Source organism: Culicoides brevitarsis, chromosome 2 (genome assembly GCF_036172545.1).
Source record: "Culicoides brevitarsis isolate CSIRO-B50_1 chromosome 2, AGI_CSIRO_Cbre_v1, whole genome shotgun sequence".
Classification (NCBI taxonomy): domain Eukaryota; kingdom Metazoa; phylum Arthropoda; class Insecta; order Diptera; family Ceratopogonidae; genus Culicoides; species Culicoides brevitarsis.
In genome coordinates, this window is record NC_087086.1 from 21,868,805 (window position 1) to 21,893,953 (window position 25,149).

Consider the following 25,149-nt stretch of genomic DNA (forward strand, 5'->3'; position numbering starts at 1 on the left):
GGATATTTTGCTGAACTTATTGTAAAATATTATGTTGACTATGAGAATGGCGCGAAAACTGTCCCTCAAATAATATTTTTAAGATTTAGGTAAATTTAACTTTTTTTTCAATAATCTTTATACTAACTTATCATTTGATCGAGTTCATAATAAATAATTTTACAACTGTTGCAGTTCAAGGTAATTAAAAATTAAACAATTGCGAAAATTATTGCTGGCATACAAAGTAAATTAAAATATTGCATCAATTGAACTGTAACACGCAATCAATATAATTGCCAATAAATGAGCAAATTTTAAACACGTTTACTATTATTTTTCATTTATAGGTATAGGGCAAAAATAAGGTTTTTTAATTAAAAATTTATACAAACTCTGTAGTTTTTTATATGGTTTTCCATTCAATTGATTGAGTTCATATACCTATGTTTTTAAGCCTTGAATAAATGGGCGAGGAATTATAAATACATTATACAACTATACAATACACTAAAATAGATTTAAGTATTTGATTTATAATTAAAGTAATTTATTTTTTTGTTATTTCTTTTTCAAGAACATTAGGTATATTTGTTGTTTAATTTCTTAGATGCAAGAGGTATATTTCGCATGTATACTACCTAATGAGCAAACCATAAATTGATATATGTTGATATATTTTTTTAATTTTAAGAAAGAATTAAAAAACTCTTCCAATGTCAATTTGATATTGAAACGCCCTTTTTATATTGTTTAAATTAAAAATGTACAATATATGTAAAATTAAAAAATATGAAACATATTTTTTTTAAGTCTACACGCGATTTTTATGTTTTTTTTTGTTTCAGTTACATACGGTTACTTTGTACAATTTTTAATGTTAATTTATGTGTAAAACGAATGTTGCAACATCAAGAATATATTTTGCCTTTTATAAGAATTTTTTCAACATGCTTGGTTTTACAGTGGACACCCTATCTTACACTCTTTTCTAGAAATAATTCTTTTCTGCTCAATCTTATCTCTATTTCACACTTCAACACTTTTGTAGTAAAGCGCCTTAGTTGGTTGCTTACAAATTTATGATAATTTTGAAAAAAAATCGAAACATCCAAATCTAATTTAAAGTTTGATCATTTATGCTTGTTTGTATGTAATTTATTTTTAATAAATTAAAGAGCAAAAATCAACAGATTTCTCAACTTGCCACTCTTCGTTTGTTTACTGACCGGCAAATGAGTTTGTTTATGAAAAACATTTAAAATAAACAAAACTCTTCGACTCGATAATGAAAATAATAATCATTATAATGAAGGGCAAATACAATTAAATATTGTTTCACAACGAGCAGAATGGTCAATTGTGTAGCTCATATTTGAATGTTTATCAAAAATAAATTAAATCATAATTATTATTGTTATTATTGGGGATGCATTTTGAGTTGACCATAGAAAAGCATTAAATGCATCAGTACAAGAAGTAAATATAAAATACACCATGGAGGGCGATTCATAACATTATAAGTGGTATTTTAATATAATGATCGTCACTATCATTGTAAAATTTTGAACCATATTGAACGAGAAATGTCAAGGTATTGCAATATTTCGTTTCATCCTGTGCATTTTACAAACAACCCGAATATGCAAATTTATTGTCCAAATATTGTTTTATGCTCATCGTCCCATCTCTCTCAAACCTACAATACATATATTACAAACTCGTAAGAGACAATCACTGATGACGCCCTTTTTGATGACACAATCAATCCAAAGTGCATATTTTACTAAAAATGCACCGAGCTTCTATTACTTTGGATTTGGACTATACATTTATTAGTCTGTTTTTAGTCGTTAAAGTAAACAATTGGATTAATTTGACTGCACAGGACTTTTTTCAAATTAAATGCACTTCTTACCTAACTTTTATATACGTAAATGTAATTTTATCATTTTAATGAATCATCGATTTTTCAATTATTTAAAAAATATATAACTATGTATGGAAAAATAGTTGAAATATTTTTTGAATAAAATTAAATCAGGAATAAGTTTAAAATTTTCTTAAAAGACTAAATATATAAATACACTCATTATCATTAACTTATTTAAATTATTTTACTTATCTATTTTTAATTAGTATGTACTTAGTATCAGAAAGTACATCAAGCATCAGAAAATAAATCTGCTGTAGAGTCAAATATTTTTTCAAAAATTTCATGAATGAAATAGATTTTTCAAATCATTCATAATATTTAAATTACATTCTGGTAAAGTAAAAAAAAATCATTTTAAAAACGCTTATCAGTTTTTTAGATAAGTCTTAAAAATGAATGAACTACAAATAGTATGAAAAAGGCAAATAATTTGAACAAACACCTGCTCATAAATGCGGCATGCACGCAACATGCAAGATGTTCGTAACTCAAGATAAGACGAGACTTTTTTGAACCAAAAATACAACAGTTTTTATTCAAAATCACATTGGTGTGGGAGAGTAAACAGATGATACGTTACATCTCTACTGACTTTTTTCTTTCCTGTCTTTAATAAATACCTTATCTAAAAGCTAATAAAGCACGTGATTGTCAGTCTAAAATTTAAAAAACGTTGAAAGAAAGTTGTACATAAATAAAACATAACTTTATTTTAAAATGATACTATAGGTATGTAAAGGTAGGTTCTTTCGAAGAATTTATCTGTCCAAAGAATTATTATTTATTTTATACAAAAATCATAAAATAATAATTCAAACGAAATCATTTTTGCAAAGTTATTGCTACATCACTGAGCAATTTCTTTTTTCTTCGAATCACGTCTCGTCACTGATTTTAAATATATGTATGGTATTTCATACATGAATGTTATTTGAAGTTGGATATAAATTCCTAAGTAGTAGGATATTCCAACGTTAAATAATTACAAATGATGAATTATGTCATTTAATTTTTTAAAAATATATTGGTATTGATGATTAAATCGTTTTTTTTTAGAATCAAGAAAGTATAATTATTTGGTCAAAAAGCTTTTTCGTAAGCGCCAGTCTACGGCTATTTAAATAAAAAAAATATAAATACATACAGTACTGCATATATTTTATGCGTATTCATTTTTCATTCTACGCCACCGACATCAAGGTATGAAAAAGAATGAGTATTATAGAAGCGCTGCGGTTTTGTTCAAACAAAAATCAACATCAACTTTGATTTGACTACCATTCATTTCAAGTTATTGTTCTTTTTTTGTATTAATTTTTCATTTTCTTTCATCATAACTTGAACATTATTATTTAACAATTCATCATACATAAGATGATTATTGTTTTTCCCTCTTCATTTACACACAAATTTGATCAACATCAATCGAGTAAAGTCATTTCTTTTATTTTTCTTCTACAAACCTTATACCTTTATTAGTCTTTGTATTGCACGGTTTCTTCTATCTATCTTTAAACTAAATATCATATTAAATTATATAATTTAAATTACTTTCATAATAAAAGAAATCTAATAATTAATATTCAATCATGTCAGTAAGTGTCAAAATGATGGACTGTTATAATGCTAAGTGATCTATGTGTCCTGGTTTTCGATTAATATGCTTTGTGGTACCAATGAAGAATTTTTATGAATCTCTTGTCCTATTGATTAACTATGAAAATTTGAAAAACTTGTTTAGAATTTACAAAAAAAAAATCTTCAAATTTTTTCTTTGAAATTCCTTAAAATCGATATGATATGGTTAGGGTAGGTTGGCATAAAAGAATCCTATTGTGGATATTATATGAAAAATTATATATCTTATATTGATAAGTCTGACAAAATCAGTACAAAGTGCAAAATCATTTTTTTCGATTTCTTGAACGGAACGAACCTAATCAACATTTTTAATTTTAATGTACTTTCTTTTGATTTTTATCCATTTCAACTAACACGCTTACACACATGTCAAATAAGTTGACATTTGTATGCATTTCATAAATTACAAGTTTAAGTTTAGAGCAAAACAAAAATACTATTTTGTTACACTACATGAACAGTGTTTATTTGATCATATGTTATATGTAATAATAATTAAATGTTTAAACTTTACTACAACAACAAAAATTGCAATCAAAACAACAAAAATGGAATATTCGCTTTATGATCCGGAAATGAAAAAAAAGTTCGTTTTTTATATTAATTTCATATGTTATAAGCACTTGTAGAAACATATTTTTAAGTCATGCAAATGAAACTTTTTACTAAGACTTGTTGTTTTGAAAGGAGAACTCTACATGTATGTAAGTACATATACATATAATAATATAAAATATTTACAAAAACAAAACTGAAAACAATGAATTTGAAAAAGAATGAAATTTCTTACATTTTGTTGGTTCAAATAGAAGCAAATATCTAACAAAGTACAAAATAATGTATCGTTGCTACCGATTTATGATTTGTGTACAAATGTTGGTACTTACAAAACTATGTACTTACGGCCGAGTAGCTAATACAATTAATTGAAAAGAAAAAATTCTCTTGCAAAACTGCCAAGAGGCATAGTTGCGAATTTTCTTAATCAGTATTTTGTACTGAGTATAAACAAAGTTAAATAAGAGTTTTAATGTTTCAAAATACTGCTCTTGTAAAACCCCTGCTATTATTATATAGTTGTAAATAGTTTTAAATTTTATATGAACTTCAATGGAAGTACAAAATTGACGAAAATCGGAACTTAATATGTACTTTTGATAACGAGGTATGTTTACTTTGATTTTCTGAGAGTGATGACAGTTTTCAATATCATATCACAAACTGTGTTTCTGATCCTAATAAAAAGAGCAGTCCAAGCTACAATATTATTACTTCATGCTTTAACTTGTGACTATTTCTGATTATTAGATGTTACACAGATAGGGGGAAAACAAAATTTAAAGCAACCCTTGCAATTTTTCTTAGGTTTTCGTTAAAAAATATAATTTATCAGAAAATTGCTGATTCATTTTCAGTTATTTCATTTCTGTAGCAATATTTTTTCGTGTGATTTTTTTCTCCTCTTTATTTTTTATCTAGCTGTTGTTGTTTGTTGATGTAGCAATTTTGATGTATATTTTTAATCGTACCTTAAATTTAAATTCATCATTGAACGAACGGTCCAACGTTTCTTTTTTTTCTTTATTTACAGATGCTTGTCAATCAAGCCACCCGAAAGGTACAAGAAATTCTACTTAACTAAAGCAATAAAAGCCAAATATTTTACGAAGAAAAGCTCAACCTTCACGTGAGTACAATATCATCCTTAAAAAGCAATGTATAGTAAACAAAAACTGGTTCATCGTTTAGTATATTTTATGAGTTGACATGGAGCATAGATCGGGTGTAGTCCACGGACCCATAATTATTTATATATATTTATTTTTATTTACATAAATTAAATATATATGTTTAATTTTTTTTTATTTGTAATTTTTTTTAAATTTGTTTTTATTAAATTTTATGTAAATATGTATTTAAGTTGAAAGTCCTTTCGGGCTGGGCTACACCCACTATGACCCGAAGAGGATGATTTTGTACGGTTTTAGTTTATACTTTATTTTAATCGATTTCATGAATATTCACAGAAAAATATAGAAAAAAAACAAGTTGATTATACGTAAAATTATTTTCGGATATTAAATTCTTAGTAAAATGTTATGATGTTTGCACAAGCGTATGATTTTTTAATGCTCATTCAAAAAACCTACTCGTAATCATATAAATACTTCCACCAATAAGTGTGACTGAAAATAATTAAAAATTGAAAAACAAAAAATTTTTTTTTCTATAAATGCTAAAAAAAAATGCTTATCTTCTATATGAAACTCAAAAGCAAATACTACACAAAAATTTAAAGAAAAGTGGACATCTAAAATTGAAACACCTGAGTTTCTTTTTTTTAAATAACGCTCACCACCCTATTCAATATCATAAAAGACATACACCCTTCTCACTCGGTCGATATTAAATTTCATAATAAAACCAACCATAAATATTTTTACAAGTTCCCTTCTTTGGGAATTAACTGACTAATTAAATTTTTTCTTGTCTTGAATCTAATTTTATTTTTTATATAAATGTACACAGTAGGTACTTTTGTAAGATGCAACACAAAGATGTGCCCAAGTTTTCCAATATTGTATAGGAACAATGACAATAAAACCGTACCTAATAAAAAATTAATCACTGAATTTTTAAAAAAATCTGAAAAACGTAAGATAAAAAACAGTTTTACTGTATAAACGGTCTGTTACAACTTGAATGTTTTGCAGTTTAACCAAACCTTTATAATTATTGAAAAAAATAGAGCGATTTTGATGGAATCTTTTGAGAACACATTTCGTTGCAGCGGTTATATAATTTTGTCAATGGCATCGTTAGGGAATACAGACACAATGGTGGGGTGATTGTAGTACAATAATTTTGCTGGAAAGAAAAATTACAGAATGAACTAAAATTAAATGTCCTAATTAAAAATTCCGAAACATATTGGTCTCATTTTAACAACGCATTTTTTTAGGCACAGTTCCTTCAATTTTTACAATATATTTAATAGAAATTTATTTAATGTAAATGTGAGTTACAAAATAATTATTCTCTTTTTTTTTAAATTGTTGAATAATTAATGTTGAATTGAATTATTGCGGCCGGGAGATACTCTAAAACATAAAAACAAGGGTGTTAATGTTTATCTGTTACATTTTATGAGTCCACTTTTTTTTATTAACGTATGAGACTATAGAAGTGAAAACTGTTGTTGGGGAAAACTTTTTCGCAGTAATTGTCATATAAATCATTACTTCCAAGAGTCTCATATGACGAAGTGAAAACAAAATCTTCTTCATTCTTTTTCATTTTTGTTCTTTCATTTCATTCCCAACTCATAACATACAATGCTAACACAAGCAAAAAATAACGTTTCGTGCATCTTACAATGTTTTGCATTAACACTGATGTCTTACAATAAAATTTATGGCATTCAATTTTGTTTCCTTTTCTATTTCACTCTGTTTTACGGCTCTCTTGTCGTGTGTGCAGATGATAATTGAATTTAAGAATAAAAGATTCCTTACATTTTGTTGAGCAAAGTAATAAAATATCTTTGATCGCATTAATAATCATAAAAGTAATAATAAATAGAAACAAAGAAGATTCAATGGTTGTTCGATTTTGATAGCATGACACTATATTATCAATCAAAATAATCGTGTGTACACATATGAAACAAATGTAATGTTTCCCCAAAATACAAAAAAGCTCTTGAACGACAAAATTTAATTAAAAGAAAGAAAATACAATATAATTTTTTAATTCAAAGCTTAAAAACTTTTATTAACAAAAATTAATAATTACTAGAAATGTTAATGGAACTATGTATAATACAAATAATGATTTAATGTTACAAATATTTTAATAAACAACAACAAAAGTAAAAACCCAAAAAAAAGAAAAGGAAGAAACACACATTACTATTATTACACGGATATTATTTTCATTAAAATCTTTCTATTGTACCCCTCTTACTCTGCGTGTCTGAATCTATCTTGAAATGTGTGTTAATTCCCTTTTTGATAAATCACTCATGTGTTAAATCCTTTATTATTATTATTATTTTTGTGTCATTTTGTTTCATATTATATTAAATATATGTATTGTTGTATAAAAATTTTAGGTAAATGTATGTTACATAATGACTATTTTCAGTAAAAATGTAGAAACTAGATATTTTTGTTTGACACAAATCATTAATGGAAAAATGAACGTATTATAGATACTCTGTCATAGCTCTAAACTCCTTCCTTTTTGCAATTCCAAGCAAAATATTCAGGTGGTGTCATGATAAAAATATTTATGTCGTTGTCAAATAAAATTATGTTATTTCTTATATTTTTCTACGTATCTCTGTGCATAATTTTGGGGAGAATTACTAAACAATAACAAACACAACAGAAGTAAACAACAAATTAGGAAATAAATCTAACTACAATGACACTAATGAAATTTTAGGATCTCACACCTTTTGACTTGCTTCCATGTATCTTGTTCTTACCTCAGTGAAAATAAGAAAATGTTTTTTTCATAAAAAGTTCTTCAAAATTAGGAAAAATAAAGTTTTTGTTCAGTTTTATTCGCAAAATTTATTTTTTGTATTAGACATTATCCTTTAATTGTGTCAAAATTTTCGCTGGGCTTACATTAAAATGTTGATATAAGTAAGAATCCTAAGAAAACCCCTTATATATATATATAAATAGTTATAGTTAGTTGTATTAAAGTTATATAGTTGAATATAGTTGAATTAAAACTTATGCTTAGTCGAAAAACATAGAGTTGAAACACGACTAAGATGTTTATTTACGGATGATTTTATAACTCGTTTTATTATACACTTGCTGCTGTGTTAATTTTTCACTAGTTAAAGATGGACCAGATTTCAAAATGATTAATTAAGTGAAGCACATTTACAATAATTTTTCATTTTATTCGAAATGAATAATCTTCAAAATCCGTTTATTTTATTTTTTTAATTTACCATGAATTTACCGTAGAATTTTAATGGTTTGTTTTGATTATGTTTGACGATACTCATTGTTCACTGTCTGTTTTAACTGTTTTGTTTTGTGTTTTATTTTTTTATTGTTCGAGTTTCAAAACAACGGATTACTCATACGAAATTGGCTCCCGTGTGATTTTTAATGATCAAGTGTTTCGCTTTTTATGAGCATTTGAAAAAATATATACATGTACCTATTTAATTACTTACGAACAGTGCCGCGTGTTACATAACGATGTGTTTTACTTTATTTGAAGCTCGGTGCCATATGATTTAAATTTAGATTATATTTAGGCGCCAGGTTTTAAACAGATGAAGAATTTTTTGGTTCGAATAAAAAAATAAAATTCCCACGTTTGTCTTAATTTTACCTCATTAGAGTCCATTTAAGAAAAAATTATTAAACCAATTTGCAGATAAATATTTCGCTCAGCAGAGTTTCTTCTCTATAAATTCGTATTGAAATGTTCACAAAAAATTGAGTAGTAAAACCATCTTCAATTAGGTATGTTTCAGAAAAGACTAAGTTGAACAAAATATAATGAAAAATTGATGCGCCAAAAACGAAAAGATAAAATTCCTTCAAAATAGATAAGACTATGTAGAATTTATTAAAATTTTATTAATTTTACTTTGGAGTTGTTTATTATTGAATTAGTCTATGTACAAATACAGATGGGATTAAAGGGGAAATGAAGTGGATTTTATTTATTTGCTACAAATTATGAAGCACATCAATATATTTGGCTTGGTGATGACTATCATTAAGTCGTTCTTATTCGTACAATTATTAATATATACAAAAATACTGAAACGAACAAGGATGAAAAGATAATTTCTTGTATAAATATTATTAGATAAAATTACAGAGTGTACCCAACATTGAAAAATGGAACGGGAATCCTTGTAATAATAATTATGAAATTTATTTGTATCAATTACAATCCATTAACTTTTCTTCGTCTCATCTCAGTGTCATGGTAACAAGTGTGACGAAATGATATCATGTTCATTTATTATTATTTTTATTCAAACATATTTAGATGAATAGAAGAAAGCACGCATATGCTTTTGTCGCAAAATAAAGTGAACGTTCTTCTTTTGATACATAATAAATGTATAAATTTTACAAGATAATTTATTTAAAAGAAACATATCGATTTACTATGATGGAAATTCTTTAATTTGAACTAACTTTTGCTCGATATAACGTTATGTCAATACGAACATGTAAACTTTAAATATGTGCCTACATCAAATAAAATATTTTTTGACCAAACAAAATATTTCGATATATTTTGTGGCTACATAGGCAAAAATCGAAAAAAAATAAGTTCGCCCATAAGCATGATTGTTTGTTATAAATATGTATGCTATCGTACATTTTATTGTTTTTGTTTTCATTGTAATTATATTTTTGTGATGATATGACATGAACACAAAAAATGTTTATTGACATGTGAAATATGAATAAAAAACGATGTGGATTATATTATTTCGTAAATATGCGAGCATTTTCTTTGTAAAAGCTTTCAAAACAATTACTGCCTCGACACTTTGATGTTTGTCAAGGGAAACGACAATCCCAAAAAATTGTTGCGTGCTTAAAATGTACAAAAAGAGCAAAAGACAAAACCAACATTTTAACCCATTTCCTTAGCTTTTCCTTTTGTTCAATGCGTTATTATAACATGACAAATACAATTTAAATTGGGGGTCTTTCATTTATTTTGGTGTTTGCCAAAAATTAACTTTGATTGCTTTTTAATTTATTTTTCCTTTTGCCGAAACACATGAAAGACTTGTCCACAAATGTTTCCCTCTCATTTCCTCTTGCCATTTGTGGAAAACTCTTTTGTTATATCGATTGTTGTATCGATTGTTGATATATCGATTTTTGGAAAAGTGACAGTAACAAAAATAATAATATTCAAATATTTTCAATAGCATCATTGTTTATTAATTTTAGATTCGAATTTTGTATTTACATTTGTTAAACAAATTAGCTTTGAAGCTAGTAATAAATAGGTCACGCTAATTTTAATTTGTTATTTCCATGAAATCGTTTTTTCCTTCTTTCTTAAAAACGCAAATACCAGTAAATCCTACTCGCATATAAATGTGAATAAGCTGTAAACAATATTTATAAGACATCGTCATAAGGTGTATTATGTTTTCAGAAGCAGAAAAATTCATATATAAATAGGATTTTCATCGACATCATCTCCCCTTCATCATTTATCCGTCCCAAGATACAGTTTGGCTTTAAAAGGGAATCATGATAAAATAAAAAAAATATATATTTTCTTATCACTACAAAGGCAGTTATTGTCTGATTTGAATGCGTGGTTTTCAGGAATTGCTTTTTCATACGGAAAATTTGGTTTATCATCGTTTGTTTGTTTTGTTGTATTTTCAAGCTTTTTATACTTAAATCATTTTTTAGGGAGAAGTCAAAGAAAAAATGTAAGCCAATTTTTAAGGTGCATTCACTTGGTATAATATTCACTTACTGTTATATATTGAAGAAAAAAATGTACGGTTTCGAGAAAAGGACAAATAAGTATTAGAAATTTTATATATTTTCAACGTATTCAAATTGAGTTGTACAACAATTGTACAATTTTTTAAAAATCTATATATAATTTATAAAATTTATATTTATATATAAATTTATACATTCATTAGAAAGAATATATTTCAATGCATGATTTTTTGGTATTCAAAAAAAATGCAAATATATTTTTAAATCTGTCAAAACAACATAATATGAAGCAACGCTAAAACCTAAAAGGCTCAAAAAAATTATTGAGAGCAATTTTCCACATGAAATGTTAACTGTCAAGGGAGCTTTATCATTCTTTTCACAAATACATTATTCGCTTTTTAAATTCTTATCCCTTAACAATGTTTTATGCCTTTTGAAGAAATGAAATCCTTTTTTTGAAACACACATTTTATTTGCATACATTCAGTTTTGATAAATTAATAAATTAAAAAATACAATCTAATATGTTTTGTAGAGATATGAGAATATAGTCTTATAAAATGACATTTCACATATGCCTATAAAACGAATCATTTAAAGACTTTTGAGAGATCAAAGATGAGCACATTGTTAGGGATTTATGAGTGCTGTTCACATTTCCTCATGTAATGTGAATGCTCTAAACAGTTGGCCACTTGAAAAAAGATTAAAAAATATTTTACGGTTGCAATTTTTTTCTTTTCGGCACAAAGATAAATCAAATGGGTTTTATTGTTGCTATTATATATATTAAAAAATGTGGAGGATTAATTTTTTTTTTTGCGTAATAATACGTAGTTTTAGTTTTTTGTTGATGATTATACATATTTTGTTGTAAAAATATAAGAAGATGATTATTTATTTCAAAAATATATTTGTTATTGTCCTTGTTAATACTCAACTCATGTGAATACATAAATTTAGTAGAAGAATATATACAAAAAAAAAAAAAAACAGTGACATATGGCACATGATAGTTTTTTATGATTACAGATCTCTGTCTAGCAAAATTTTTACATTGGCAATATTAAAAATAAAAAAATATATAGTTTTTGTATACAATCTGTCCTTAAAAAAAAATCTTAAATTATTATAGACACAGTTTTATTATATTCAATTAGTTACAAATGATAATGAATATATGTACATAGTATGCAGTACTACTTAGTAAAAAGGATAGTAAAAAAAAGCTCTAGACAGAGTGGAATTATGAATTTTCTATTTCACCACATCTCGTTTTATTCCATCTTTATTTATTATTCATAAAGATTAAAGAAAATATAATAATGTACACTAATAACATAAAATGTGGTTCAGTGAACAGATGAGACGCACTTTTATTACAAATTATGTTTTTTGTGTTTCTCGAGAGGTAAACGAGAGTTCCTGCTTTCTTCATTTTTTATTTAAGAGTGAAAAATTATCACATACTATAAAGCTTTGCAGAAGATTTTTTCTACCATAAAATAATACCATAGATACCATGACGGTAATATTTTCATAAAGAAAATTTAATAAATAAAACCCGAGTGGAATGAACTCATGCGAAGACTCTAGAATGCTAGAATGCTTTGTGACTTTTAAATTCAAATATTCTTATTAGTAAAAAAAGTTTTTTTTGTCACTTATTATTTTTAATTTGCATTTTTAATTCATTAAGATTTGTCTGATTTTCTTTAGATGTATCCCTTTCGCAATGACCTCTTGTACCTGAAACATGATAAAGTACTTTTTATACATGAGTGCTTAGATCTCGTGTATCAATGAATACAAATAACTTTTAAATGAAATTTTTATGTGCATATATAGTATATTGAATTTGGATCTGATAACTGGTATAAAGATTAGAACAACGAACCATCATGATTCCAGATATTACATATTTTAAGTAGGATAGTAACAAAAGGACGAAAAATTGATGTATCATGATTCGACAATGCGAATAGGTACACACATAAATTGTGTAATCCAGAACAAACAATCACTTCAGTCGTTGGCACTTCTGTTCCGTTTTTTCTTCTTTTGTTATCCATGTTTAACATGATGTATATGTATGAAAACATATGATTGCGAATGATGGTAAATCAGTTCATAGTGTAAAAAATCTTTATTTTAATGGAAAGAAACAACCACCATAATAACACATCCATCTGTCAAGAGATAAGATATTCGATACAACTTTTGCTTTGTTACTTGCAGTTCAAAAAGATGATCATCATAACAATAAACGTGCTTAATGATATTTCTTTCTTTAAAGACATCATTTTTAGATTTTTTTTTAATTTGATGAAATATAATAAAAACAAAAGAAAATACTACCAGTACCTTTTACAAAGCCACCCAGTTGTTTCAAAAACGGAAACTCGAATTTAGATTCAACCATTCAAAGAATATATTTTGTCTAATAATAATAATTGAATTCAATATAGGTTTTCTATATCGATTTTCTTCTCATACCATTTTTTTTGTACGTATAATAAAGAAAGGGTTCTTTAATACCACCAGCAAATGCATTTTCTTCATAATTATGCTATACCTACTTGAATACGAAAATCAAAACGAACGAACTACGCAGTCATACGCAAATATTTAATAATAAATAATAAGCAAGAATCTGTAATTGAAAAAGGGGTTCGATATTGCCCTACGTTTACACGAACGAAGGTGATTTTACAATTTTAATTATAATCATATTTCTTGTCGTACAGAACTTGAAAATAATGTTATGATTATATAAAAAACTTTTTCAACGAACATTTAAAAGTATACTTAAATATATAAAATTGACGCTATAAAATTTTCATGTGATAGAACAAGAGTTTTAAAAGGATACATTCTTCACAATGGAATTATAAGTCTTTAAGAGATGTTAAATATTGTTCAAAAAGGCCAATAAATCTATGAAATAATAAATAGGGTGGCTCACTACCGCAAAAGGTCGAGAAAATCTAGAAAACTTCAATGTTATTCAGAACACTTGATCGACCTAAATTTAGAAAAGTGAAAGTAATAAAATTCATAAACATGTCTCAGTTTTTAGAATAAAGTAAATAAAAATTATTGTGTAATAGTATTGAGTATGCTGTCAAAAATTAAAAAAAAAAATATTCAAAATATACTACTTGAGTAATGTGAGTATCTGAGGAATTTTTGAAGTTAAAAATTTTAGCTTCAAATTTTTAAAAGCTTCAACTTAAAAATGGTGAGACAACTTTTAAATAATACATAAAAAAACAGTATGTATGAACTCAACTACTATATAGTTTCTCTGTAGTAAAAAACGCGTTTTTTACATTATTTTAAGAGTAATTCATCTTGAGTTAAATTTAAAAATAGGTTTGATGTTGAACATTATCCTCTTCATCATTATCATTTCATATTCCTCCCTCAAGAAATACCATTTTGAAGACCTCAACATCGTATCATAGAAAAAATATTTAATATAACGGTCTTTATTACATTGTGCTTTTTTAAGAACTTTTATGATACTAACTTCTTGAAAGCATTTGTTTGAAAAAAGTGAAAATATATAGTACATTTAAAAAAGAAAGGCCAATCTGCACCTGTTATGTTTGTGCTCCATCAGCTAAGCGTATTAAAAACTCAGTTCAAAGATTGGTCTTAATAGATAACATGGTATAACAGGCAAAGATGACATTAAACAGAAGCAATTTATTTCTACATTAGTGAAATATGTTTTCAAGCGTTTTTCTTTTTTATGAGTTTTTCTTGTTTTTAGGTACGTATGCTTTTAAGAAGTTAGAATGAACAATAGTCATAAAATAAGTATTAGATGACATCAGAGATGACATTACATTTGCATAATTACTATTACTGTTCTGTTTTGGTCTGTTTAACACTTAGATAACCAAAATCTTTGCACCTTTTCTAAATGTTATACATTCATAAAAATATGTTTAAATTCCTCAGGAAATCTTGTTTTTTTTGAAACATACAATACATTATGTTCGAAATTGGCTTCTTTATTGTTGATTAAAATTTTTGGTATAGTACATAACAATTGAACAATATTGTTGCCATTTATAATTGTCTTTTTTCTCATTCTCATTCTTTATTTATTCCTAAAAGAATTTTTGGAATCTGAATTTTTTCTACCGTATTACGCCTTTTAGTCGTTTTGTTTCCATAGCTACAAATACAAGCTCATTAATTGAAACATCCAACTAAACTGACTCCATGGAACCTTACAGTTTATATAAACGAATCAGATATAGAAAATATATTCAATAAAATCATGGGATAGCTCTTGAACAAAACAAAAAAGATCAGGCAAAAAAAAATAATAAAAACATTGTTTTAATCGTGCGATTCCTGGTAAAGATTAAACGCGATAGTACATTGTTTTAAATATATAAATGAAGTTGTAAAACGTTTTGTAGCGCCTCTTGTTCTTATTTGATAAAAATCACATTATTTCAACAATAAAATAATACAATGCTATAGAAACATAAGGAGCATTGCGACAATTGTGCATTTTTCTTGTTTTGGTTTATCGTAAGAAAAGCAGTAATACCTTCTGTGTATTTTAATTTTAGTTTTTTTTACTTGATTACGACTTGATTATAAAAAACATACAATTCTGCACAATCAGAAAATAAAGAATTAAATATAAATATTATAAATATAAATATGTTATTTTGCTAAATTAAGTTTATTTATTTGGTAAGTTGTAGAAAAAAAAAATAAAATGTGTTAAATGAAAATTTAAGAATCTTAGGCATTCGATTAATTATCTCAGACATCCCCTTCTATAATTATATTGAAAGAAAAATTTTCTAAAAAACAACATACCTTTTGATATACAGTTAATTAATTTATTTGAAGCAAATCAAATATCCGGATGCGGACTCTGGTATTCTAAAAATTTATTTAATTTTTCCTTTCGTACTTTTTTTTTATTTATTATTTGCATGCCAATTTTTACATGATTTTCCTTTTTATTTTTTCCCCGAATGTATTAAGCTGTCTCCCGCTGATATTTGATGTACATTTTTTTGTCTAAAGCATTTTTGTTATGATATGATAATATACACCACCTCCATCGTCTGAAATTATAAATGAAAATGTATTGATATAGTTCTTTGAAAAAAAAAACAGTAAAAATATTAAACGGCCCCTTGTTTTACGTTCATTCCTATACCGACCAACATTTTTCTTTCTGTTTCTTTCTTTCTAGTAATAGCACCTACCAAAGACCTGGGGCGCGGTAATGTATCAATATTTATAGAAAAAATTGTACAATCTTTTTTGCCTTTTATGTGTCTCACAGATGGGTGAGATTTAAAAATGCTATTTCTTGTTTGAAATATCAAATTGATAAAGTCAACATTGTTTTTATAAATTATCGGTTGATGTTGATTGTATAATGTTTTTCAAAGTTTAATTATGACTTTTGATACATAGAATCTGGATAAATTTAAAAAAAACCTGAATCTACTTTTTATTTTAAATTATTTTTTTATAAAATTCTTTTTAATAGTATTGAAAAACAGTTTTTAAATCTCATTATAATCATCATGTAATCATAATATAGTAAAATGTACATAATATTGAACTAATTCTTGCTAAGGAACTAAAAAATACGGAAAAGAGATCAAATATGAAATTTGGACCTCCGACTTAGATTTTCTCTCTCTAATATATACTATTTTTTTTTATTTTCATTTAATTACGCGTTTAATTAAAAATAAAAATTATAGCAGTAAAACATCATCAAAGACCATTGCAATGTTGTAACAAAATAAGTTTTATTTGCAATCAAAGTGCAGTATAATAAAGTATTTTATAGTTTTTCGTTACGTTGTTTTTTATTAAACTTTTTTTTCTTGGTTTGAATATTAAAATTTGTTTATGTTCGAAAGACGTTCGTATGATAAACAGACATATTATTTTTTTATTTAATTAGAAATGCGAATACTACGGTTGTTTTAATATATGTTCCATAAAAAAGTTTAAGTTTCAAGTTAAACTAGAATCAAATAATAAAACAAAAGAACATTTAGAGTTAAGAATAATAAGAATTAAGAAAGATCACACAGTATGTGAACGTAAAACCAAATTTCAGACATTCGAAATTCATTAATTTAAATTAAAGCGCGAAGAACTTTTGTAAACCGAATCAGTAGCATCCTACACTGGTGAGTTCGTGTGTTATTCATCACAAATCATATTTGGTAATGGACAGACAAAACATGTTAGCTTAAACCTAAGTAGAATTAAATATTTTGTGCATTTGTTTCGATTTGAATTTAAATATACTTTAAGAATAGTTTCTGAATAATCAGTCATGTATTTTTCTTTTATTTGAAAAGATAAATAAATTGCGGTAATAAACTTCTACGAAACGTCATTTATAAATATTTCAAAATGTTATCGATAATAATTTAATTATCAAAAAAGCAGACAACATGGAAAACACCTCTAGAAATCAATTAATACTTGACTTGACGTTACATTTTAGACATTTATCGATCGAAATATTTGACTTCTATGCCTACTAATATTTCATACACGCTACAAACGTGACATTTAAGGTGAAGAAATTCAATTTAGCAATACTTTCACCCCTTTCAAGAAACAAAATTTGAGAAATTTGTTACGTAGTTTGCGTATTTTCCACTACACAATACTTGTGAGCTCAGACAGATATTATTGTAATCATTGGTGCATCAAAGCATGCAATTGGAATCTTGTTTATCTATTTTTGGTTATGTTTGAAAATGTTACCTGAAGGCACTTTATCGTGTTTTATCTCCATGTTGAAGAATAGTCTTCGATCGCTGATTTTAGGGATGTAAAAATTCATCTTGAGTTTTTGTCTTTTACTGAGTAAATTCGCATGGAGCATGGACACTATCCATGTTCAGTTTTTTTGCAAAGCATGTAAAGGTTTGAACAGTGAAATGAGGTGCATTCAATCATACATTGTCTATGGTTCCATGAATTCGATTGCAAAGTACACATACTGTGCTGGTAAACACAAAAATTTACCATTTACCACACAATTATGTTATTTATTCACCGGAAAACACACAACAAATTGAGTGCATTGAGCATTTCTGTGTGTTCTTGTTATTGCTTACATAGGAAGCAAATAAATGAATAAATGATAAAGATATTCAACTTTAACTAATTAACTACACTAAACCATACAAATGCCCACAAAACCGCACAATCGTCACTTGTAATGAAATTTAACACTGCTACTACGTTGTGTCAAGTATTGCTAGCATGATTGTTATTTGAGCCTACAGCATGTACATGATGTAGGACTACGAACAACAGTGACCAATCCAATGGCATTAAATTGTATGACCAACAGCTTTCGGTAATTGTTTTTGATTCATTTACCGCAATGTGCTTTCGTGATAAATGACTTTGTGTTTGTTTTTATGGTAAAAGTATTTATCCGGATTTTCTTTATGTAAACGTAGATATTATAAAACTTTTGGTCTCGGATAAATTAATTTGAAATGATGCAAAATACTTTGCCCTTAATATTGGTCAGTCATATAAAAGATACTTAAATAAGAGATACGCAAATTAATGCTTAATATTTTTTTTCACTTTGTATAACATAATTAACTATTAATTATGTTTAAATTTCTAACTAAACTTAAAAACTAAACTTTTATTTTTACCGCATTTCGAAGAAAAAATGCGGTATTAAACTCGACTTGTCGTCTGTGTGTGTGTGTGTGTGTGTGTGTGTGTGTGTGTGTGTGTGTGTGTGTGTGTGTCACCTGTGCCCCAAATTTTTTTTTTGTTCCCAATAGTGCAAAATAGTTCCCAACAGTGAAAAATAGTTCCCATTAGTTCCCAATAGTAAAAAATAGTTCCCATTAGTTCAAAAATGTGACAAAAATGTTAAATGAGGAGTACGAAAATCTGGAATAAGGAGTACGAAAAGCAATGATACATATGCAACATCGAAATGCGGTTTAGTATGTCGTTCTTTAGACGACTACTTTCTCTATTTTTTTTTTTATTTATTTAAAATTTTAATGTAGGAAAATAAAAATAATTAATAATAAGTAGGTAGGTAATTAAAAATGGATAAATAGAAGTTTATAAAATACATTAGAATTTTTTATTAAATTTCAATTTTTTTTTTAATTTGAAACATTTGAAATATAATTCTTCCGGTTGAGTCCGTTTCAAATTTATTTTAATAATAAAAAAACAGTGAATTGTAATGATGACTATGACTATAACGCCTACCTTTTGATGTTTGTTTCGTACAATATTATTATTATCCTTTACTATTTTTGTAAAAATGCATTATAATGATTTCATATTTGTGAGACACAACATACTCGATCCGAGATACACAGATATTTGATTATAATCCATTTAATTGTATCTTTATGTTTTAATTAGTATTAAAATTATCTTTAATTAATTATGAATTATTTTTAATATTACTGAAGAAAGAATATCATCAACTGAATCTAACTTTTAATTTTATTTGAAAAGAAAAATCTATGTAGTTATTTAGAACAAACGCAAATATGCGTAACTAATAGTAGAAGGTACAAATTTGAAACACGCAATAATTCAATTATTATATCTCATTATTCTCATCATACTCAATAGAAATGTCTAGACTACTGCAATGATTAAGTTGTTTATTAATTTAGTATAGTATATATTTGTAGAATATATATTTAAATTTTGTTTTCAATATTTTTCTTTATAAATATGAAACATTGGTTTGCAATATTTTTTTAAGTTTTTAATGTACAACCGCATACCATATGCTGCGATTAGTTTATGACAGACACTGTAACTAATATTGTTACGGTAACAATCACTGGCGCTTTTGCAGTGGTAGGTCAAATCAATCACTTTTGAACAGCCAAAAATTAAATAAAGAAAGTGATTGACATTTGTACAGCAAGAAGTTAATTATAATTTTCTTATGATATCTTTTTAAGGATTTTATATGTTTTAATAAAAACATACAGTGTCTAACAAATTCATAAAATAATAATACTAAGGAATTATTAGACAAACAACGTACAATCAATAAATATCATTTGAACAAAAAGTCCGTAGGCTAATATTCCGTCATGTATTTTTTCACAATCTCATATTTTGTTATGATATCTGTTACTTTTGCATTTCTATTGTTATTAATGTTATTATTTGTATTAAATGAGTGAATGTATTATACAAATAGACGAGATATGATATTTTGCCTACAATATTATTTTATGTAGTTTCAATTTCTGATGTTTCACATGCAGCTGATAAAAATATAGGCATACCTATTTATTTTTCAGTTCGTCAAAATTTCTCCCTTTTGGATGATATACTATAGATGCGTTTATTTTTTTATTAAATATTTTAATTTGTGTTAAACCAGCGTGCATCCTTGCGTTAAAATATTATTACATGCTTAGTCAGGCATTGAGATGCAGGCAGGCACGCAAAATATTGATACTATTAGGTTAGTATGAAAAAGTTTCGCCATGGTCGTGTGTGATAGGTTATGGTTGTCACGGAACATTGGTTTTATTGTCAAAAGGTACGTAACGAGTAGTGATGGCACTTGTAAGGATGAAATAAAAGTACTTAGATTTATCTAAAAAAAATACTACTAATAAAGTTATTATACAGTTTTATTTCTACATTTTAAGGGTTGGTTAAATTGATTCTAAACAATGCAACAACATACCTATAGAATAAATGATGAACGAAAATCATGTAAAGATAACAATAATCACTATTGTTTGTGAATTCGATTACCATTCTTCCCCAAATAAACATGTACACACATATGTATATGTACAAACAATAACATTATTAGCCCAAAATCTACAAATTACAAAGGAACAATGCAAATCATATCAACATATCACACTAAATCCATTCAACTGTCCAAGTGATGTAAATGTTGATGAAACGAACAATCAAAACGAAAATAAATAGAGGAAGAATCAGTTGGAATAACACCATTATTGTTTGATTTGATTATTATTCGCATAATACTCATTTTGTATGTCTGTGACTCATAACAAAAACCGTGAGCTAACAATAATTAATAGTCGCCAATTTTTTTATTTTTATTTATTTATTTATTTTTTTTTTTTTTTTTAAAGAAAAGTTCGTAATTTTTTATATTTTTGATTTGAAAGAATTATAAATACATTTGTAATGTTTGTAATTTTTAAACAAAAAACAAAAAAAAACATACAAAAAAAATATATATATTAAAAAAATTGCCCACGGCACATTTTCTTTTATTTTTGACTTGATATTTTAAACTGAAATCATCCCTTCATTTTTTAACTATTTTGTTTTATTATTAAATTGTATATACATTTAATAATAAGATGTTGTTTTTTATTATTGAATATTGGAAAAAGAACTCAATTGGAAGTACTTTACAGATGTTCATTTGATCAAACAGATAGACGTTTTAAAAAATAAACTTTCATGTACTAACTCTAAATTTTCGAAATAGTTAGCAATATAATAGTTACTTATAGAGTAAAATGATAAAACCATAAAAGGGGTAACTTTAGGTATAAAAGGGTTATGAATTTCTCATCATAATTACATATATATAACGCAACACACACTTTTTGCGAAGAAATAAAACAAAACGAAAAATTGTTAACTGTAATTCAAGAAGATACAATTACTGCTGAGTCGCACGTGTAACAGGATACAATTACCTACTATACGTTTCCATGTTTTCTGTGCTTTTGAGATCCTTCTTAAATATTCATGAAAATCTTACATTAAAATAGAAATTAGAAACGAGAACAAAAGGGATTAGAGAAATCTTTAATGTCTGTTAACGTAAAATTTGATGAGTTATCATAACGTTTTTAATATCTTTCAACATTCATTTTTAAAATACCATTTCCAAGGTTTTTTTTTGCTTGTTTCAATTAATCAAAAGAGGCAAAACTACTAAAAATACTACTAAATATTCAAATATTGTTATATTGTGGTTTTCCATTGAACAACGAATGAGAACATGACCGGATTTTTTATGCTCATAATAAATTGATGTTTCAAAGGGTCAGTCTATAAATAGATGTAATCCGCATCCGAAAATGTAATTCCAATGTACGAAAAGGGAAAACGAAAAATTATTACAGCAATCTAAAATCATGTTCCATAAAAAATTGAGTTGTTTGAATTTTTTCATAGATACAAACAAAAAGTACAAAAAGAAATCAACGGAATTCTTGAATTTATTTATTTGTTTATTGATATTTTAGTGTATGTGTACGGATATTGACCACTTAGCAGATGTAATAGAAATTTTAGCATATACAACATATATTTTACCAAGAGGGGTAACTTAAACCCGAACAAAACATGAGTAACTGTATGTTTTGTTTTATTATCAGTTTTTTTTAAGTCATACGCCCTTAAAGGCACGGAGTTTTCATTTTTAAAACTTTTGATGATAAGGAAATACATTTTTCCTTTTTACCTAAAATTTTTAATAAGACCAAAAGAAAGGGTGTTTTAACAAAGAACCGACCCAGCGGTAGTAAAACACCAGTTGGATTAGTAATATTGTGGTGTAAAATAATATTTGTATTATAAAAGGAATTAAATATTTTATTGAAACATTTTTTCGCTGTCTTACACAGCATTTGTTTTTGTCTTGCATTAATAATTACTTCTTTTATACCTTCTTTCATCTTCTGTGAAAGCACCTTTTTTTTTTTACATACATTGGTGTTTTAATTAATAAAATAAACGAAGCGTTCTTCTGTATTATTAAAATTATTATGATCATTAATAAATGAAAAGGATACGCGGTTGTTATTTTTTGGTAATAAGAAAAATATAATAAAGGGAAAGAAAGTTTTTTTTTTAAATTGGTTTTTTAAGATTTCAAACCTGTTTGCCAAGAATAGTCCATTTAATTGTCATTTTTCTTTTGTTCATTTATTTTTTTAGAACTTTTAGGGGGGCAGAGGTAGAATTAGCAGTGCAGTAAAATGCAAATATTTCGAAATAACTTCTGATACCTAATAAAAAATCGATCCAGAAGAATCTCATCTTTAATAAAACTAACACCCGTTGTGTCAAGAAAACACATTTCTCGTTGATGGCAATGAAATGTAATTAAATGCCAGAGAACCATAATATTACAACTATAATGTTGTGCTAACTAAATCTATCTTAATCATCAAAAAAGTCATGTACAAAAACAGAGTAAAATCTATGATTTATTTTATTATACAAGTTTAATTGAGTTGGAGAAGCGCAAACACTTTTGAATTTGATACACTATTTTATCTATTTTTAGGGATTTTGTCATCCACACACAAATTAAAAGGTTTCCCTTAAATCTGTCTGACTCCTATATTGCAACGATCCTCTTGGTGGTGGCATGACACAAATTTTCTACATGGTATTTACTTAATTTGAAGGAACCATCACCACCCATATCATTAACCACCAGAAAATATATAAAATAATATTAAGGAACTATGATTCATTTCCACACAAATATAGCATAAACTGTAATAAAAGAGGGTCATCATTATATTACATTTCTGCTCTATCTCCTACAACCGAATGCCACACATCTAATATTTACTTGATTTTATTTTTGCTTTATTTTATTGACCTAATTAAATATTAAATGGCCTTATCTTGCCTTTTATGTAAGATATGAAGGCGTCATTTAATACTAGTTACATAAAATATGTGGAAATGTTTAATCAATACATTGGTTTGGTATGATGAACACCGATCTTATGATGTGTTTTACAACGTAGTAATTAACAATACTGGAAAACGAACATTAAATAATCGATTTTATAATATTTATTTTTGATTTCTTTGTTTTTATAACTTTCTTTGTACATATAGCAAAAAAATATAAATTAATCATAGAAATTCATTTAAAATTGCAACAATAAGAGAACATCCTAATGCGTATCTCTAATTTATTCAAAATATGATAAACCGTTATTGCATTGTCAACTACTCTATTGTATCTGTCATCGCCTCGCACTTGCTCTGGTTTTGATTTTGAAAACACAATAGAAAAATAATAATAAAGCAATGGACACACTTCTGATAAAATATACTTTGTTGTTTGTTGAATGCAATGCAATTTCTATAAATTGTATGAGGTGGTACTGCATTTTCCGTATTAGTATTGCGTAGTACATCAATTTCTATGCCGGCAACAGTAACAACAATAATAATAACATATAAAATAAAATTCATTTTTGAACAAAAGCCTTCGCACACAGTATATCTGTATACTATGTGTATTAATGCACTTCTAATATTCATAAATATATCAAAATTTAAATTGGAAAACCGCATTTCAATGGAAATATGTATGTACGTAAAATATAATAGACATACATATAGTAATAAGAATTAAGAATACTCCCCATACATATTGGACATACAAAGATCTATATGGATGTATGATCTCTCAATTTTACTAAAATACCTAAAGCATTTTTGTGTGCGACAGTGATATTTCTGATGTTACATAAAAACTATTTACAAAAAAAAACAAATATTAATATCATATCACTGCAGTATTTTGTTTCATTCTTTTGATATGTAGTAGTATTTCTTTGATTTATTTTTGAAAAAATTACCACTGCACTGTCTTCATTGCATCAGGACACCCCTTGAAAATATGTACTATGTATGTTAGTAAAATCGTTGATAAAGTAATTATAATAATAATAATTCATGAAACGATAATTGACTAAAAGATTAACTGCTGTTCTGCTGATAATTGGCGTTCATATATTGTATTTTACAACTATACATATCGTACATATATTGTTATGTAATGAAGTATAGAAGAGAATTAAGAACTGCTATTGCATTAAAATTACTTCACCTACGAACAATGACGTTAGCCAATACAGGACCTCCTTCTTTTGTTGATTGTCTGCATATACATTTACTTGAACAAAAGAGTTGGAAGCTTTAGTCTTTCACAGCGATTTACCTACATCAGTTATTGTCAAAAATACGTAAACGCTCTTATAATTTTGATTAACATAAAAGGCTTTTCTTCGATTTTTTTAAAAA

The 25,149-nt window shown here is 26.4% G+C and overlaps 1 protein-coding gene across 1 annotated transcript in view; it reads left to right on the plus strand.

The window, feature by feature from the left end:
• LOC134829730 (dachshund homolog 2) overlaps nt 1–25,149 on the plus strand; it is a 63,070-nt gene that overhangs the window by 5,953 nt on the left and 31,968 nt on the right. The window contains exon 2 of the mRNA XM_063842961.1: nt 5,148–5,174. Coding sequence (XP_063699031.1) covers nt 5,148–5,174 — 27 coding nt within the window. The remainder of the gene's footprint in view (nt 1–5,147; nt 5,175–25,149) is intronic.